The sequence below is a fragment of the Homalodisca vitripennis genome, chromosome 5 (genome assembly GCF_021130785.1).
Source record: "Homalodisca vitripennis isolate AUS2020 chromosome 5, UT_GWSS_2.1, whole genome shotgun sequence".
Taxonomy (NCBI): domain Eukaryota; kingdom Metazoa; phylum Arthropoda; class Insecta; order Hemiptera; family Cicadellidae; genus Homalodisca; species Homalodisca vitripennis.
In genome coordinates this window covers 147,379,764-147,400,034 of record NC_060211.1, presented here as the reverse complement: position 1 = coordinate 147,400,034, position 20,271 = coordinate 147,379,764, and the positions used below count along the sequence as shown (strand labels likewise).

At 32.9% G+C, this 20,271-nt stretch overlaps 1 protein-coding gene across 3 annotated transcripts in view; it reads right to left on the bottom strand.

The window, feature by feature from the left end:
• The window catches only part of LOC124362997 (tetratricopeptide repeat protein 17), a 50,765-nt gene that overhangs the window by 26,461 nt on the left and 4,033 nt on the right, over positions 1-20,271 (bottom strand). Inside the window, exons 2-7 of one of the 3 annotated variants that reach the window (XM_046818031.1) lie at positions 17,896-18,167; positions 10,860-10,965; positions 9,148-9,515; positions 4,339-4,458; positions 2,011-2,168; positions 567-697 (exon numbers count right to left, since the gene is read on the bottom strand). In XM_046818031.1, coding sequence (XP_046673987.1) covers positions 567-697; positions 2,011-2,168; positions 4,339-4,458; positions 9,148-9,515; positions 10,860-10,965; positions 17,896-18,167 — 1,155 coding nt within the window. Of the gene's footprint in view, positions 1-566; positions 698-2,010; positions 2,169-4,338; positions 4,459-9,147; positions 9,516-10,859; positions 10,966-14,922; positions 15,114-17,895; positions 18,168-20,271 lie in introns of those variants that run through there. The other 2 variants (XM_046818032.1, XM_046818033.1) reach the window with 2 other exon arrangements.

Sequence of the window (20,271 nt, the reverse complement as noted above, 5' to 3'; positions counted from 1 at the left end):
AATAATATAACATCTATATATATATAAAAATGAATGTTTGTGTGTTTGTCCTTTATAGACTCAGAAACTATTTGACCGATCATTATGAAAATTTGTATGTATATGTATTTTTCCGCGTAGAAGGTTTATATGCTATGCCCATTGATGTAACTCACCACCAGGAGGCGCTGCAAAATATATAAGTTATCAAAGCGCCTGCACATTGTAAACTACAATTACGAGATAGTTGTGTATAATAACCACACACTATGTGAAGGCGCTAAGTTTTTATGGATATTTGTCTTTCAAATGAATTTCTGTTTGGCTTTATAGCTTGAATGTTATACCACTTTATTATTAAGTACATGTACGTGTACATTGGCTATAAACATACACTTTTGGCAGATTTTCTTGATAGTGTCAACAAGGTAAACTCTACATCGGCGTTGAAAATATAATTCACTTGAACCAGAAGTGCTCATACACGAGAAAAGCTTACAAAAAGCATGCGAAGCCGCGGGGAACAGCTAGTATTGTATATAGTTTGAGGTCAATATTTTGTGTGTTTAAGAATCTCTAATTCTGACCTGAGTTTCGACATTTTTCAACAGCATTTGCAGTGAGAGAGTGATGTCAATCTGAAGGTGGTGGGCCACCAGTCGGCTGTCACAGCTGAGTACTGAGCTACCGTCCTGGATCTGGGGCACACACTTGTCTGCTGCCAACAACAAAAACTAAGGTAAACAAGGATGTAAATATATAAGGAATGATAAGATGTTGGCTGCTAGCTGATCCCTGTTCAATATATTAAACCCCCATTCTTAGAAGAGATGAACAGATTACCTGCACCCTCACCTCTGGTGGCCATTTACATTTCACCCATTGCACAAATGTTACCACAGAGAATCATAGATTTGATTATCTGAAGCACTCTGTATAATACACTCAAAAATACCAAAAACCGTAAAATCAGCTTATATACAATTTTGATATTACATTAAACAGCTAAAATAGCCTAGTCTGACCCAAAACAGTACAGTTATAATAGTTTTGGGCATTAGATGATGTTTAGGATTCTCCTAAATTTAATGATGGATAGCTATAATTTTAAATGTACAGGCTGTCTATCCAATATGACACCCAAAAACTTTACCAAGAACACTAGTCTTACAGAATTATGTTTAAAGTTTTCACCAGGATACAATCTTAGTTTGACATTCTGATTCATTTCATTCGTGTCTGTTTCAATGAAAACCACAACCTGTGCTTCATCCAAAGTAAAGAGCCACTAAATTGTTCTATTTATTTAAAACTCATCTGCAAGTTATTGGACACCAAATTTATTTCAAATTTGAATTTAATTCAATTAATTTCAAATTGGTTAAACGGAAAAAATTGATCAAATTTCTCATCCTTATTGGGGTAGTTTTTCTGCACTCCTAAAAGGGTCAAGAAATAATAAAATATTAGATAAACTGTAAGTGTTGGTTCTTTATTTAAATTTTTAAAGTTATGAACTAAACAACATTTGGAAATGGGTTATTTTTTACATAGTTCATAGTTCCACATAAATAATATACATCAATATACTACACCAAAGTTATTTACACCATATTTCTCTGAATTCAGCATAAAAGCTAGAAAAATACATGTGCTGGATATTTTCATACACTACAAGTTAAGAACAAAATAAACTTTGGAGTGTTTTAACAATTTTTTTTTTGTATTCTTTAATAAGTAAAATTATGTATAACACATTACATTTGAAGCTTTAGTTGTTGTAGTTTAAGTAACCTTCTATTTGTTGGCCTTAAACATATTGCCATTAGAAGGAGTATGTGCACCACTTTAAGGGTTAAGTACACCATATTTGTTTAAAATAAAATAATAATGAACATAGCAATCAATTTGTTTGGTGCAAAAACTTCTATTTGATAGGTTAAAACCAAACACAAAATATAAATATTTTTAAAACTATCACTGTATCTCAAACAGTGAACGTGCAGGAAATACACATGATATACCTCTTACCTCTGTGGCTAAGAAGAGCAGAAAGAGGCTCATGTTGGAAGCTCTGTAGCTTGACTTCCAGAGGAGCCTGCTGGTACATAAGCTGCTCCTGGTGCTTCAACCACTGTTCTTGTAGACTGTGATAGTCATGCAGCTGACTCAGGATACCCTGAAGAGACCTACAACACATTATATTACATTATTGATAGAAAAAAGAAGCAGAAGTGGCTCATGTTGGAAGATCTGTAGCTTGACTTCCAGAGGAGCCTGAAGGTACATAAGCTGCTCCTGGTGCTTCAACCACTGCTCTTGTAGACTGTGATAGTCATGCAGCTGACTCAGGATACCCTGAAGAGACCTACAACACATATATATATTACATTATTGATAGAAAAAAGAAGCAGAAGTGGCTCATGTTGGAAGATCTGTAGCGTGACTTCCAGAGGAGCCTGAAGGTACATAAGCTGTTTCTGGTGCTTCAACCACTGCTCTTGTAGACTGTGATAGTCATGCAGCTGACTCAGGATACCCTGAAGAGACCTACAACACATTATATTACATTATTGATAGAAAAAAGAAGCAGAAGTGGCTCATGTTGGAAGATCTGTAGCGTGACTTCCAGAGGAGCCTGAAGGTACATAAGCTGTTTCTGGTGCTTCAACCACTGCTCTTGTAGACTGTGATAGTCATGCAGCTGACTCAGGATACCCTGAAGAGACTACAACACATATATATATTACATTATTGATAGAAAAAAGAAGCAGAAGTGGCTCATGTTGGAAGATCTGTAGCGTGACTTCCAGAGGAGCCTGAAGGTACATAAGCTGTTTCTGGTGCTTCAACCACTGCTCTTGTAGACTGTGATAGTCATGCAGCTGACTCAGGATACCCTGAAGAGACCTACAACACATTATATTACATTATTGATAGAAAAAAGAAGCAGAAGTGGCTCATGTTGGAAGATCTGTAGCGTGACTTCCAGAGGAGCCTGAAGGTACATAAGCTGTTTCTGGTGCTTCAACCACTGCTCTTGTAGACTGTGATAGTCATGCAGCTGACTCAGGATACCCCGAAGAGACCTACAACACATTATATTACATTATTGATAGAAAAAAGAAGCAGAAGTGGCTCATGTTGGAAGAACTGTAGCTTGACTTCCAGAGGAGCCTGAAGGTACATAAGCTGCTCCTGGTGCTTCAACCACTGCTCTTGTAGACTGTGATAGTCATGCAGCTGACTCAGGATACCCTGAAGAGACCTACAACACATATATATATTACATTATTGATAGAAAAAAAGAAGCAGAAGTGGCTCATGTTGGAAGATCTGTAGCGTGACTTCCAGAGGAGCCTGAAGGTACATAAGCTGTTTCTGGTGCTTCAACCACTGCTCTTGTAGACTGTGATAGTCATGCAGCTGACTCAGGATACCCTGAAGAGACCTACAACACATATATATATTACATTATTGATAGAAAAAAGAAGCAGAAGTGGCTCATGTTGGAAGATCTGTAGCGTGACTTCCAGAGGAGCCTGAAGGTACATAAGCTGTTTCTGGTGCTTCAACCACTGCTCTTGTAGACTGTGATAGTCATGCAGCTGACTCAGGATACCCTGAAGAGACTACAACACATATATATATTACATTATTGATAGAAAAAAGAAGCAGAAGTGGCTCATGTTGGAAGATCTGTAGCGTGACTTCCAGAGGAGCCTGAAGGTACATAAGCTGTTTCTGGTGCTTCAACCACTGCTCTTGGAGACTGTGATAGTCATGCAGCTGACTCAGGATACCCCGAAGAGACCTACAACACATTATATTACATTATTGATAGAAAAAAGAAGCAGAAGTGGCTCATGTTGGAAGATCAGTAGCTTGACTTCCAGAGGAGCCTGAAGGTACATAAGCTGCTCCTGGTGCTTCAAGGATTATAAGGAGGTTGTTTACATTGATTACTAATTTATGATTATTATCATAATATTTATTATAATAATATATTGAAAAATATCAAAATTTTAAAGAAACGTAAAATAAGATTTAGACACTCAATGAAAAAAATATAAAAAACTATAGACACCCACACTATGCCTCATTTAAATACCTACAAGCGCTCCCAAACATTTATTAAACATATAAATTAAAAAGTAGCAAATACTATTGCCTTAAAAAAGGCTAGCTACACATATAATATGACTTCTTTGTGGACAAGCTCTTGTCAAGTCCGTAGAATTATTTCCTAATAATTCTAGTTAAGTACATGGAGGTTTAATTTTTGGACAGCCCAAGAGTTGTGTGGATGAAGGTTAATTTCTGGATATGGTAGCCCTAAGTACTTGCATGGAAGAATACCTGTGCAGCTGATACAGAGAATTCTCCAGCTTGTGGTGACAGAGGACTGCAAACCTGTTCCTCTCTGCTAGTGACCAGTGGGCATTCAGCTTGAGAGCGTTGTCATAGCAGGCAACAGACCTGGCAACACAACAGTCAGGTTATCTTCAGTACCATGTGGTTTTAGAACAATTACTTAACAATGCACATGAAAGCGTTGATACTGCAATATGGTTAAAAGTACATGAAGGGAAATATTTGTCCATACGAGTAAAGAAGAAACAATGATCTACACAGATGGGATAGCATCGTACTTACAACTAAAAAGAGATTGGACTTCTGTTGAAATATTATTTATTGAATTAGTAGTGTGCTTATACACACAAAATATTAATTGAACTAAACAGCCAAAAGGTTACCAATTACAAACTGTTTACAATAAACTATGTTGAATATTATATATATAGTTGATAAATAAATAACACAGAAAAATATTATATAGAATACACTATTGAATATAATATTTTTCTGTGTTAATTGTATATTAGATAAATAAAATGCATGACTGTGATAGTATTTTAGATGTTTTTTTTTTTTTTTCAAACACATACCGCACCTAAACTGCTTTTTGTTAACAACTAAGTCCTTGGTCAGTACAATTAACCCATTGACCACTTATCACGGTACCATCTCGTGATGGCCGACATGGTACCAAAACACTGATCACGAGACGATACAGTGATGACAACACACACACGTTATTAAATATTTGTTTAAGTGATAGTGTAGGCTCAAATATGAAAGTTTATATATTAAAATTCAACTAAAGAACATGTACTATACATATAAATATGTATTAACCCCAGAAAAAGAATGTGAATTAATGTATAATACTATACCTTGCACTTTTTTCCTGTTTGCTAGGATTTGTGCTAGGATTTGGTTTTGGCCAAATGTCGCATTTTACAAAAAATCTTTGAAAAATAAAATTTTCCACTTAAAATTAAATTTCCTATAAAATTACATCAAACATCATAGATTATAACAGTGTTTTGTACTAAAAATAATTTCTTGCTTTCAAAATTTACAAAACAAATAAAATTTTAAAATATTATTCTTCGAAATTAAAAATATTTGATATACTTTAGTGCTCATAAATTACAGTATATTATAACCTGTTTTAGCTAAAAACAATGGCTCAGTCAACCAAATAGCAATAAAATTGAATGTGTTTTTGAGTTTTACTAAACTCTTGCATTTTTTGTATATTTAATTGGATTTATAGAAGGAGGTTGAGCGCAAGAATATTGAGTGGCTAATGGGTTAAAACTTTAATAACTGTAGGCTGAATGACAATATTTTATGTGTGTAATAGTGATTTTTGTTCAAACCAAACTTTTCCTTATCTGGCCAAGCTCCAGTCCTTTGGGTGTTGGTTTAGAGGGCACCACTACAAAGATCACTAAACTTGAGATGTCTTATGGAACAGAAATGCGTTTGGCCAAAAACTTAACCTTCCAAGTGCATGTGCAATGCGTTCGTTTTCGTCAAATTGTGACCAAATGGTTTACTAAATAAATCTGTACTTTGTTTACAAGTACATAGGAAGATTTATCTTTCCCCTGACAAAATATGAAGTTCTATTTTGAAAATTCTGAAAATTTGCAGTAATAACAGTGAGCTGATTTAGTCAGCTGTTAGTGTGCTATAGTTCGTTCAATTTGTCTTGTGACAAATGCTAGGTAACTGCGACACATTTTGTTGTTGTATATTATAGCTTTTTTTCTGCATATTTTGTATTGTAACAGGTATTATTTAGCTCTTGTTTTCTTATATTATTATAACCCAAGTAGTCTGAAAATAATTTATTTGGAAATAATGTTCTCTGTACAAGGTATATGATGAGACAGTCTAAATTATTACTAATTTTTCCCAATGGGACTTGGTTATTGTCACTGTTCAGTTTAGTTTTTTATGTAAATACTATTATGTGACGTTTTTCCTATTCTAAATATTACATTTTAAACATTAGTACATCATTTGTACATTTAGGAATTTTAGTGTATTTATTTACTTATAAAATTTTAAATTTTTCTAAAATCTTTGGAAACAACTAAAAGATATATATTTTTGTCTAAATTCTATACCATAAATTGAAGTGTGTATAGCAACAAATCCAAAATAAACATTTTATTCAAAACATTATAGTTTGAAAAACTTGTCCTGAAAAATTTAGTATTTGTTTCAATAAAAATGTATTAATTTATTTTTTTCTTTTTTATGAACCATACAATAAATAAATAGTAAAACTCTACAGCTATTTATTGTTTTGTTGAAAAATTAACTAAAACTATTTAATGTATTATAAATGAATTTATACAACCAACCTGTATTTATAATAAGTACAATATAAACAAGTGAAGAAGTGCAACTCTATTCGGAGTCACTTGATCTAGTTCTAAAATTTTCATTCATTGTTCCCTGTAAATAAAATAATTAATGAGAAAAACTATAATTTTATTCATATAAAACGAACCACACAGGTCTTGTAAACAAAACAGATAAACAAATATGCATAGTCATATGATTGATTTTTTTAATGATTTGATATTGTAGAGAATTTGTGAGAATCAATTCTTTTACTTTACAAGAATGTGAATCATGTAATTTTACAAAATCAATGTTTTTAATTTTAGCATATTTCACAACATAAATTTTATGTTGTAATAACATATTATGTAATTTGACATCTTGTGTTGTTAATAACATGTGTGCTGTATTATGTCAGTTGTCAGTTTGTTTACAAAGCAACAGCAGTCGACCTGCACTGTTTGTTTATTTTCATGGGCAAGACGCCTGCTCAGGCTGATGTCTTGGATTTAGAGAAAAACTTACTACTTCGATAACATTGTATTATTATGACACTTTATTGTTTTATGCGTAAATAAACATTAAAAATATTGTAAAGAAATTGGTTTGCTTTCTTTGTATAAAAACTTTGTTGATGCATTTTAATTTTTTGTTCAAAAAAGTGATATCAACTGTTTTTTATTTTCATATTAATTTAAAATATGATATATGAATTTCTAGGTCACAATAAAGAAGAAAACACAAGAATTTTATAAATAAAGAATTTTTTACTTTAACTAGTAAAAAATCCCAAGCATGTTATGTATGTATGTTTGGAGTTACAATTTTTTCTAAATTCACCCAGACGGCCAGCAATGTTATAAAATGACTATTTTAGGAACAAAGTGTTAATCAATATTATTAGAATATATTAAATAAATTAATGTAAATAATATGTTAGAATTTGAATTAATATAACAAATAAGCTAATTGAGAGAAAATTTGACATAATTGATGTAATGTACAATATGATTGGAATAATTGTAAATCTATACAGTTATTGAATATAACAGCACAGTGTATGAGGTGTTTTTTAAAAGTAACCGGAACTTTTAATTTTCACAAGTTTGACTGTCAAGACTATTTTTATTATATTGGTATTCATGCTTCTGAAGTATAACACAAGTTTCAGCTGTATCCATTGTTTACTTTTCCAGTGGCAGCTGCTAAGGTTATACATATAAAATTTTGGGTGAAAAATGAAATAAAGTATAACAAAGTGTGGGAAATGTTAACAAAGGTGAGTCAGCTATGAGTAAAACAACGGTTTACAAGTGATATAAACATTTCAAAGATGGCCTTCAAGACGATGAATGCTTATGCTCCGGATGTCCCAGCACATCAACAACCAATGAAAACATGAAAAAATTGGAATAAATGGTTAAGTACGATTGATTATTACAATCAAAGAAGCCGCTGATAATGTTGGTATATCAAATGTCTCATGCTATACATTTTTTTGAATGTTTTGGGTATGACATGTAAGAGAAAAATTTGTTCAAAAATTTTGAACAAAACCACCAGCAAACGGAAGTTGCACAGGAGTCACGAAATTAAGTAAACAATGATGCACAATTACAGAAACATGTTATAATAGGCAACGAAACTTGGGTTCACGGATATGACGTTGAAACTAAGGCTCAAATCATCGCAGTGAAGGCCAAGACCAAAAAAGGCTTTAAGAGTGCAGAAACATGAAGGTTCTTCGATTTTTATAGCATAGTTCATATGAATTCTTGCCACAAGGTCAATAAGGAGCACTACCTAACAAGTTCAGCGCAGTTTGGGTGAAGCAATTCAAAGCTCAGATTTGTGGCAAAACAATTAATGGCTTTAACAATACACCTGCTCCCACTGCATTGCCTGTTCATGAATTATTAACAAAAAAAAACAGTACTATAACGATCCCCCAGTCTCCATATTCTCCAGACATAGCTCCACGTGACCTTTTTATTCTCAAATATAAAGAGAACCTCAAAGGGTCTTCATTTTACAAGCATACATGACATTAAAGTGCTTTTGCCAAAAGATATAAAGGCTATCCCTAAGATGGGGTTTGAGAAGTGTTTAAAGGATTGGAAGAAGCAATGGCAAATGTGCATAATATCTAATGAGGACTATTTTGAAGGTGACAAAATTAATGTAAATGAATAAATACATATATTTTACTACAAACTCCCATTACTTTTTGAACATACCTTGTATTAATTTATCACACCTATTTAGTTTTTTACTTGATCTATTTCTGTAAATGCAGATTAGTGGAATAAAAGATTAAAACAGAAGTTAACTAAAAGTAAAAACATAATTCACTATTTAGTTGAGTTTTATCATTATGGAATCTCGTAAAAGCATTTCTCACATAATCACATTATTTTGAATACCAAATTTTTAAGAAAAAAAGACAATATGTGCAGGTACCTGTTGTAGTCACCAAGGATTGCGTAGACATTGGCAAGTGCGAGGTGTGAGGCCGCTGCATGGGGTGCGTGGTCGACAGCGGCATGTAGTAGTATGGCGGCCTCGGCGGGGCAGCGTGCCTGCTGGACCAGACAGCCCAGGTTGAGCAGTGGCAGATCCCGGTACTGGCGAGGTGCCAGATGCACGGCACGCTTGACACACTGTAGTGCCCGGCCGGCATCGCCCCGCGAGCGCCAGTACAATGCTGCAAGGTTGTGTAGGAACCAGGAACTGTGGTTGCGGCCTAGACCGGCAGCTATGTGCGGACCACTTAGTTCCCCCACTCCTTCCAACAGCTCTGGCTCTGTTGTAAGGTTCCACGACAACACCTGTCACAAACACATCATCATATAACAAACTTAACTAACAGGCACAGACTAGTGTTAGTTCTCTCAAGTTTTTCCTAGCCTCAATGGTATTTTTCCACAAGTGAATTTAGTCTAGGTGTTAAAGAGAGAGGATTTGACCCTAGGACTATGTCATAAATATAGACTTTCTTCATAACATATTTTCTTGGCCGTGGCAAGAAGGCAAGCTCAACATTGGTGTGGGACATATAATTCCCTCAACAGGAAGTACTCATACAGATGAAAACCCTACAGAATTGTGTGCTAAGCCGCGGGTAACTGCTACTCAGCAATAAATATGACCAATCAATGAACATTAAAGGTTCTTTATCGAAAAGAGCCAATTTTTATTATTTTCAGTTATTATCTTCTTTGTTGACATTATTTTCAATTTTGATCTAAGGTCTCTCTTATTATACTTGGATAATACAACAGTGTGCTAACATAATAGTATAATAGTGAGAGAGAGAAAAATGTCACCCATTAATAAATCTGTTTTTAAACTTATGCTTTTTAGACACTAAGCTCAAAACATTTTAAAAGAAATAAAATGGACGTGAGCTACCACAAGATTAAACGCCTTATTGCTCCATTGATTAATAATTTACTTAGGAAAGGTGAATTTGGTGGGACCATAATATGTGATATGCATTTGGTGTATTGATCGATTATAACTCTTCTTCACAAAAAAAAGACGAAGTGACAAAATTATATAATTAATAATCAGATAACAAAATAAAAACACGAGTATTACTAATTTGAGAGACAAAAGAGCCCATCAGAAACTCTCGCAACACAACTTATAACACATAATGCAAAACCCACTGTTCCTGTAAATAACAAAACATCTCATCACCATTTTTCTCAATATTAAACAACTCAGGCTTTGCAACATTCAATGCCAACCATGGAGTTTATGGAGAGCCGATGGCTGCACAAATCCTGTCTGTGACTGTAGCACTTTTTGTCAGTGCCATCAACTTTGTACTGAACCAACCTGTTCCTTATTTCATTTGATAAGATCATCGCACAGGCCAGTCCCCCACGAGGATGGACTAAATAAGGCATAAGAGAGAATTAGCCTCTACGTTTTTGGAAAAAAGAAAGAAATAATAACTTCAAACATTCAAGTCATTAAATTATCTAAATCTCATTCAGCCTATTTGAACCTGAAGATGAGATATAAAAAAGTATTATGGACTAATTACAGCACGGAGAACGAAGATATCATCCAGAATGTGTGTAATGGATGATTGGATTACGGAGATTACAAAGTGGAAATGAATGGAGCCCTCAGTTGTCACTATGTGTCTCATTCATAGTTACCTGGAGATGAGGAAACGTCCGCATAGTAAAGCCTAGATCCAGGAGTCCACAGTCCGGTTGTTCTGGAGTGTCCTGAGGAACCTCTCTAGGCACCAACTCTTCCAGGCTGTAAAATAATACCTCAATTTACTATAGACCGTCATTCTGAAAATTTTCCCTTTGGGTATGCATTAAGATAGTTTATATAACAATAATGTATAAAGAAATAAAAGAATAGCTATTTATAGTTGTTATTAGTAACTTCACTGACCCTAGACTATAAATGTGATTAAGAAAGACAGTATCACTTGTAGTCAGCATCAATTAATATCACATCTTTTACAAAGACAAATTGATAACTCATGTTTTATATCAGATTTTTATGTAAAATCATCTTGTTTGGTTTAATCATAAAAATAACTTTAAATGTCTGCCTATGTTTACATATACTGGCACTGAGTTTCATTTTCACACCTAGGAAAGAACATAATTAGAAACTCTGGTATAATTTTATGGTAGGCTGGCTGTTCTCGAAATTCACCAAAAGATTTTATATTTTAAGATTCTCCTCAGATTACTACAAAAACTCATAAATGTTTTTAAGAATCCCTGACTGCTCCTTCAGTAGCTTTAAAGACTCAATGAATGTTCAGTCACTCATAAAAAAGTTAAGTGGTTGTAATATATCATCAAAGTTTTCCGGTTCAAACAGCGTGTAACAATCGCAGAACACAATTCAAATATTTTAGCTCATTGTGAAGAGCCATTTTCAGTCAAAAATGGTTGACCAAAAACTAGCACCTTGATAATGGTTAAGACACTGGCCACGTATTCCTAAGAATTGAGATTGTAATACTACTTCACAATTAAGTGATTGTTATAAACTACCAAAACATATTTTGTGTTAAGAAAAATGTATAAAATTGATTTTATTTGTAAAATATTTATCTATAATTTATTTAGTATTATTTTTCATGTACGAACAGAAGTACTGAATTCATTTTCTCTTAAATAAACATCATATTATAATTAATAATTACAATATGACGGATCTAATTTTATAAGAATTAAAAAAGAATCTAATCATATTTTATACATCAAATAATACATTTTTAATGGGTACCCCATTATAGTTACACTAAGAAAATATCTTAAAAACTAAAAATTTTATTATACACTTCAACTGTATAAAGTAATATTAATAGATTTAATTTTCTTCAAAAATTGTTTAGAAGTATAAAGGACTTTAGTTATAACTTTTCTTATTCTCAAGGATGTTATTAAATAGCCTAATCAGTTGTTGCACTGTCATATTGAATAAAAACCAGTCTAAAAAAAAAAAAAAATAATAATGAATCAGAATTTTATCAGTTTATAGTGTTTTCTAAAACATAATGTTGGAAGTTATTGAGTAAGACTTGTCGGCAATGCAATTAGTCACCAATACTGTGTTCCTACGCTGTGGAGGAGATATGCCCTGATAACAGTTGTCAGACTGACTTCCTGAGTTAGTGACTGTCAGCTGCCCACACGCAGTGGGTGGCTTGTGTAAAGAACACATTTTAACAACAGATTTTGCTTAGAGTAGTAAGATTTATATCACAATAATTCATTCTTGTCCTTCTCGAGAGTATGAACAATAAATTGTAAATCCAGGTTTGGAGCCTCCTTTACAAAATCATTACATTTATTGTTCGTGCACCATTTCTGATCATTGTGTAAAATTATTTTTTTTAATAATAATTTAAATATAAACCAATAAGAATCACATAGCTGTGAGACTTAAATGTGTTATACCTCTAGTAGATTAAGCTACATGGCAGCATTGCACTCTTTTTGGGAAAAATAGCAACAAATTACGTCAGTTATCATTATTTTCAGAAATGAATTGAAAATATTATTCATTCTAAATTTCAAGTCTATAGCTCAATTTGTTCTTCAGATATCTTGTGGAAAACAGAGGCAGACAGGAAAGGAATTCTGTCAGCCCTCTGAGTGACAGCAAAATATGAAGTCTATATCTTAATTCTCTCTCAAGTTAGGCTTCGTTAATAATCTGCAAAACCCCATTGGGCGACACGCATCATCATCCAACTCAACCTTGCTTGTAAAGAAATGAAACTATATACAAAATTTAGGTCTGTAGCTCAATTCATGTATGATATGCTTCCCTGAGAGATAGCTTTGCTAACACTCAATCAACTTTCTTGAATCATAATCGAACTCGATTTTGCCTATGTTGTAATGAAGCTTCATGCAAAATTTGAAGCCTATACATTAATTAGTCTTGAAACATCTTGTGGACAGACAGGTGGGCAGAGAGGAAATCCCCTGCCCCCTAGTGCCAGGCTTCGCTAATCCTCCACCAATCAATTGGTTTAGTTTGTTCGCAAATTCGTAAACAAAATAATTTAAAATCAGAGGTGCAAAAAAATACATTTTTTTAAGAAAATTAACAATTTGACATAGTCACTACCTGCTAAAATGTATGTAGTTGCATTGTTTAGTAGAACCATAGAAGAGTGATAAATAAAAATGTGATTAGGTTCAAATAACTGATAAAACAAATAATAATTACATAATTAAAATAGAAATTATATGTACATGTTTTCCTTAATTAAATTATCCTTATAATTTTGAAAAAATCTAGTATTTAATCTATTAAAACATGTCCTTTATATTCTGTTTATTTCTAAATGTGTTAGAAATATTATAAAAAAGGAAGAATAATGCTTTGGAAACAATGATTTTTCTATATAATATTTGAACATTTTATGTAGCACAGTTTCTAAAAATACTAAGTTGTTTATGCAGAACAGAACTCATGTTGTGACAACAAGTAGATACAAACAATCTTATCATGTATTGCAATGAAGTATGATTACTTACAGTGTCTATTGAACTCGTCTAAGATAACATTTGGGAAAATGTTGCGGCGAAAATATTTACTGATAAAGATAATTTTATATATTTGAATTTAATAATAATAAAAAGGAAATTGTATTAAAAACAATAACGATATATATTGTAACAATAATGGGATTAAGAGAATTGTCAAAATCTGATCACACCACAATTACAAAGAGAAGAAAATACATATCTAAGGGTGACTAAGGTTAGCTTATGACTGAACAAACACAACAGTATCCTTACCACTGCAATACGCTTAAATTTATGCATTATAACAAATACAAACATTCATACAGCTGTAACACAATGTTTGATAAGAAACAACATGATTTTAACCCTGGAACTGGCCATCATTTCTCCCAAAACAGTAGGCACTTTTTGCGATTTTGTAAGGTTCTTTTAAATTTTAAACACTGTTCATCTATTTTCAAGATACAGACATTTTAATAATATCAGTATTTTTAGAAATACAACATGTGTTTTATAACAAAAGAATTAAATATTGAATTTAATTAAATTTGAAATTTGACTTTTAAAAATAAATTGATTAAAGTAAAAAAGAATAAATACATTTTTCCCAAATGTGTAGCACCCTCACAGCCAACATGAAATTTATTTGAATAAATCCAAAATATAAAAAGTTTTGTTATATATCTAACTCACAAATTATCAAAAACACTTCAGTGAAAGAAGTTTGTCGGTACTTTTTAATAATATATCTATAAAATCAGCAAAATTCTCTTATTGCACTATTTTGCATATAATTATGACAGTTTGGATTCTATTGGATGAACTAATGTTTTTACTAAAATTTAAATATGTGTGGAAGAAAAAAATTATACTTATAGAAGTTTATGTTATATACACTTTTTTCTACGGCAACATTTTTGTTAAATTTTTACAAAAGTAATAGCTGTGAAATAAAGGCCTAATCTTTTTAGGTGGCGTAACAATTTTGTTTTCATTAAAATTTATTTATAGGCCTACAGAAAATACAGGAATGGTTCATCCAAGACAGATAAAACTTCATCGATATCTATCACACTAACATTGTCTTCTGATTCACTACTCAGTACATTCCTATGTATGATTCAAATTAACACTCATTGTGAAATGTACGATAAATTATTTATCCAGTAATCAAAATATTTAACCATTATGAACATAGGCCAACCTGCAGGTAAAATCTTACACTAATTTTCAAGTTTTTTACTAAAATAATTTATAAAACACTACACAAACATTTATTTATACACATTAAACAATTAAAAATCTAAAAGATACAAATAAATAGCAAACAATATTGACAAATGGTGTAAAAACAACCGAGAAATCACTATACCACATGATGCATACTTCTTATCTACTAAGTGAGTCTGTGATTGTGCAACAGAACAAAAATAAAATAATAGTTCATCATCTTCAGTGACAATACTGCTGCAACAAGTTCTTTGTTTTGATATGATTTTCACTACTTCCAGACAACGATAGAGTAAAAAAATAATAACATTTAATAGAGCTCTTTTCGACACATTAAACATTTTGAAATTTTACAAAACATAATCTTTTTAAACAACTATTGTCTAAACATTTATTTGCTTACAGGCTATTGAAACGACCTTTCTGAAAGACAAGAATATACCCATTTCAATAACGATATACACGATCATGTAAAACAAAACTCTCAACAGAATTTTGAAAACATGCGGTAATTTTTCCGTATTCAGAAATTACGTGAACAAATTGCAATCTGAAATGTGAACCTCCAAGTTAAAAATTTTTTTGAACTTTTTAATTGAACTAAAAAATGTTTTATGGTATAATATTAAGCTTGGATCTCAAGCATTAAATTAATTTTAGTTTAAAAAAAAAAATAAAAATAGACTTGCTATGAGAGACATTATTACAACATAGTTAATACAACAAAAATAGCTTAGTGCCATTTGAAAATGTAGTTAATGCTATGATAATCGCTTAAAGCCAGTTGCAGGGTTAAAATAAACGTAAAAATCAAATCTTACCGACTTGCAAGAATTATATTTCATAGAAAAGTAATTGAAGTATATGTTAATAACAGATAACTGGAAGAAGAGATGATGTGAATTGATCAAAGGATTGGCACTGAAGCTTGATAAAGACATGACAGCGAATGTGGGAGAATGCTACGTTGGTGGACAGACTAGGCAAATATTACTGCAAAATGTGTGGGGAGAAATATAGAAGGATCAATTTCCACAAACCACCAGACACAAAAGTACTGACTTTTTTAAAGAGCTTCTTGAAATAAACAGACAAGATGTCGTTATAACAATTACTTTTAATAATCTAGCCATAGATGTAACAGCGATAACTATGGTGGGTGCAAAATTGAGGGACATGATTCTATAAAATAAAGACAGTAGCAGAGATATGTTAGTGGAGACCAATTCTTGGCTGCAGTTGTAATTAGAATAATTTCAGCTGAGACTGTGTTGTCAGATTTCTACTTAATCTTTTTAATCTTTTGGACTTCTCTCGCTTACACATTTAAACTACAGGAGTTGCTCTCATTTAAGATTTTCTTCCGACTCATTAAATGCCATTACCTGATAAGATGAATAGTAAGATATTTGCTGCATAAAGTAAATACGAGGGTCGTCCATAAAGTAACCGCTGTTTGGGCGTGGCGCGATAAGTAGTGGGGGTAGCGCCGCCATTCTCACATCGGTGTGCGCAGCCGTTCAGTACGCTTCTAGCTGTGCAAGAGAGAGCATCGTGCGATCGCGCGTTCTTTTGGTACAACGTAAAAACGTGAGCGCCGTGATAGAAAATCCCGCCACGTGTGAAGTGCGTGGTGTAATAAGATTTCTGTGGTCGAAAAGTTACACGGCAGCTGAAATTCGTCGTGAATTGAGTGCGGTGTATGGCCCAAACATTATGAGCGAAGGTGTAGTCCGTCAATGCAATGGGGTCATACCGCTTCGCCAAGCAAGCCGAAGAAAGCTCGCCAATCTTTTTCAGCGAGAAAATTGATGGCTACAGTTTTTTGGGATGCTAAGGGCATCTTGCTCGTTGAATTTATGGAGCGTGGTACGACCATTACAAGTGCTTGAATTTGTATGGTGAATATGTAGAAAAGTAGAGAAAAGCTGCAGTTTTAACATTTATATAATAAAATTTTTGTATCTCAACTAGTTTATTTTTTATTTCAAAACGGAGGTTACTTTGTGGACGACCCTCGTATGTATGCAAAGTATCAATGTGTAAAGTTTGACTGATTTATCTGGAATGATTAAAAAAAATATATAATGCCATCTCCTTACTTTTGTACATCTAGTGTTTTATTGCAAATTTCAGTTTCAAGCATAAAAAGATACAACTGTTCCATTATTACATGTTACTGCAATAATGAAAATCTTCATCAAAATAAAAACAAAAGTGTGTAAAAGTAAATTCAACAAAATTATTTATTTGTAACCTGTTTTTCAATGAAAATAATTTATATAAAATATATTTTACCAAAAACTAGAAGATTTTATTAAAATAATTATTTATAATAATGTAGAGTTGGATACTGTTTAGTATTTTTTATCCTAGTTAGTAAAATAAATTTGCAAGACAATGAAAATGGCCCATCAAACCTAGTTAACATTTATTGAGTTAAAGTTTAGGAATAAAAACAAATTTGTGTACTTGTAACAAATCTATAATCGGTCCATCTTGTCATCTCCTCATTAAATTGTACTACTTTTATCTGTTAGAACATGTAAGTAAAATGGTAATTAATCTTAAAATTTAACTCAAAAAGATTTTCAATGTGCTCCTAGTGAATTAAACGCCATGTATTTTCAGTGAGATAGTAATAAAACAGTGGTTTTTATAGTATGATAAAATTGGTTTAAAATTTATTTAATGGTAAAAAATAGAAATCCAAATATATCTATGTATTTAACTAAGAATAAATCTGTACCAATAAAAATGTCACCTTCAGAGGATTTATGTTGAGAATTTTGCTAATGGATAACAGACATCCAAATCTGACATGTGATCAATAGTAGATGCTGTGTGAAAGCGATAAAAGAAAGGAAAATATTTTCACCAAAAGTTAGCTCATTCAGTTAAGTGATTCACTAACAACAAACAATGTTTATTACATTTCAATACTCACTGAATGCCCTCTCTGCCCAGACCATCTGCTGCTATGCTGGTGTACAGATCAATGTCCGACAGGGGCTTGCCTGCTTGTAGACAATCAGGATCAGTTGTGTAGAGGCGGTTCTCAAGCTCCGTGGCACTCTCTAGCCCTGCCCACTCCTCGTCTATAGCCACCTTGCGCTGTACCATTTCGTGGTAGAGTCGCTCTATCTCCATCGCCCGCTTCTCCTGCTCCAGCAAGGACAGGAGGTCGTACGGCCGCCGCATGTGGAAAGGAGAGTCCAACTGTCAACAAGTCATCCATAATTGTTAGTACTTACTAGTTTGTATAATGATTATTATAATAGTAAAGAGAAATAAATTACTACCTTGACTTGCAAAAGGTTTCTCACATAAAATGTATAGATTCTAGAGAATTCTGAACAATTTATCTGGACTAGGGCATTAGAGAAATTACTACTACTAACTCAGAGAAATCCTGGGAAGTACTCCTAGGCCATAGGCATTCTGGAACTGTCAGTTATTAACATTTCTTTTTTATATGTGTATTCTTTGTCATCAAGATCTGTCCCCAACTACTATTCCAACCTAAATTTCACACAATCTGTTGTTCAGTAAAACATAAATGTTGAAAGCTAGACTTGGTAGACCTAAATAATTCAAATGACAAGAGTTATTCCCAACCCTTTAGCCCATACGTTTCTAAAGTGTGAGCCGTGGATACAAGGGGCACCGTGAAATAAATAATAATAGTTACATATTATCAAACTATATCTTATTATGATTAACATAAAATGTTTAGTGCATTGAACAATTATTTATTGAAAATAAATTGTACTCCTATTAATTGTTGTAAATTACTGCAAATATTAAAATTTGAAGATAATAGTAGAAAGCTGTTAAGGCAAAGACAACAACACTTGTTCAAAATAAAAGGCCATGGCCAACTCATGTGTGAGTGTAGGGTAGAGTCCAGTTCCACGAAGAACAGTGGTTGCTAGGCAACAGTGCATGTCTTCTTTTTATTAACCAATGAGCGTTCTATTTTTGTTGAATTGTGTAGAAGTGTCATGCTCTTTCAGAGTGATTCCTATTTCTGTATCAAAACGCTCAGCCACAATGAGATATCAGTGTGTAACTACACTGTGAAGTGCTGAGTGCTGTCATTGTGTTCAAAACGAACAGATTTTTAGTGCCAGCATCATTATCTAAAGAAGGACGTGTAGCCGGGTTTGGTAGGTGCTACGTTGGGGACAAGTAAAACCAAATGCAGAAAGTATGATGATAAATATTTAGACTATGGTTTTACTTGCACGGAAATAAATAAGGAAGAACATGCTTAATGTGTTATTTGTATGAAGGTTTTATCTTTAGAATCTATGCTTCCATGTAAAGTTAAACGAAACTTGGAAACTCTTCACCCGAGTATGGCAGGAAAACCAAGGGACTTTTTCACAAGAAAATTAACAGCAGTACACAAACAAAAGGCTGCATTTTCAAGACATTCTCATCTTAACAGTAATGTACTTTTAGCTTCCCATAAAGTGGCCTAAAAGCTGCCCAATGTAAGAAGCCTCATAAAATAGCAGAAGAGTTTATTTATGTAAAATTATACTCAGGAAGGAACTGGCAAAGACTTGTTTGAGATTGTTGACAAAGAACGAAATTAAATGGAAAAAGTATGTTGATGTATGTACCGATGGTGCGCTGTCAATGTCAGTGTCTAAAATCAAGCACTCAGTCCAAAGCACCTAATGCTTTTTGGACTTGTTGTATTATACTCAGAGAGAAATTGGCAGCTGAAAGAAATGAATTGAAACAAAAATCAGTGATCCTAGGTGTGAACTTTACTAAAAGCAAACCCAGCAAAGATAGATTTTTTGCCAAAAAATGGTGATTATTCCGTGGTTGTCTCTGGGCAAGTCCTCGCTAAGGTATGAACTCAGAAACAAAATTTATCCATTTTTGCATGACGAAAAACATGTACTTGCTAATATGTTTATTGATATAGATTTCTTGGCTGAATTGGCTTTTTTAACTGAGCTGTTTGAAAGGCTAAATATCCGGAACAGTTCCTACCAAGGTAATAACAATAACATTTTCCAACTCTTCAATAAAGTTGAAGCTTCTACTATGGATGAACAACTTTATAAAAGGCGATAATACAATATTTTCTTCTTTAAATCAGTTACTGTAAAATAATGTACTGATAGTGAAATGTGAATTGAAAAGTGTGTTCATCTACTACTAATCCAAATTGGAACTCTATTTTCAACAATACTTTCCAAGGGATGAAGTAAAATCAAGGGTAATAATAACCTTATGAATGCGGAGACCTTCACTAACGAGAAAGCTGAACAGCTCATTGATATTTCTACAGACTTTTCAC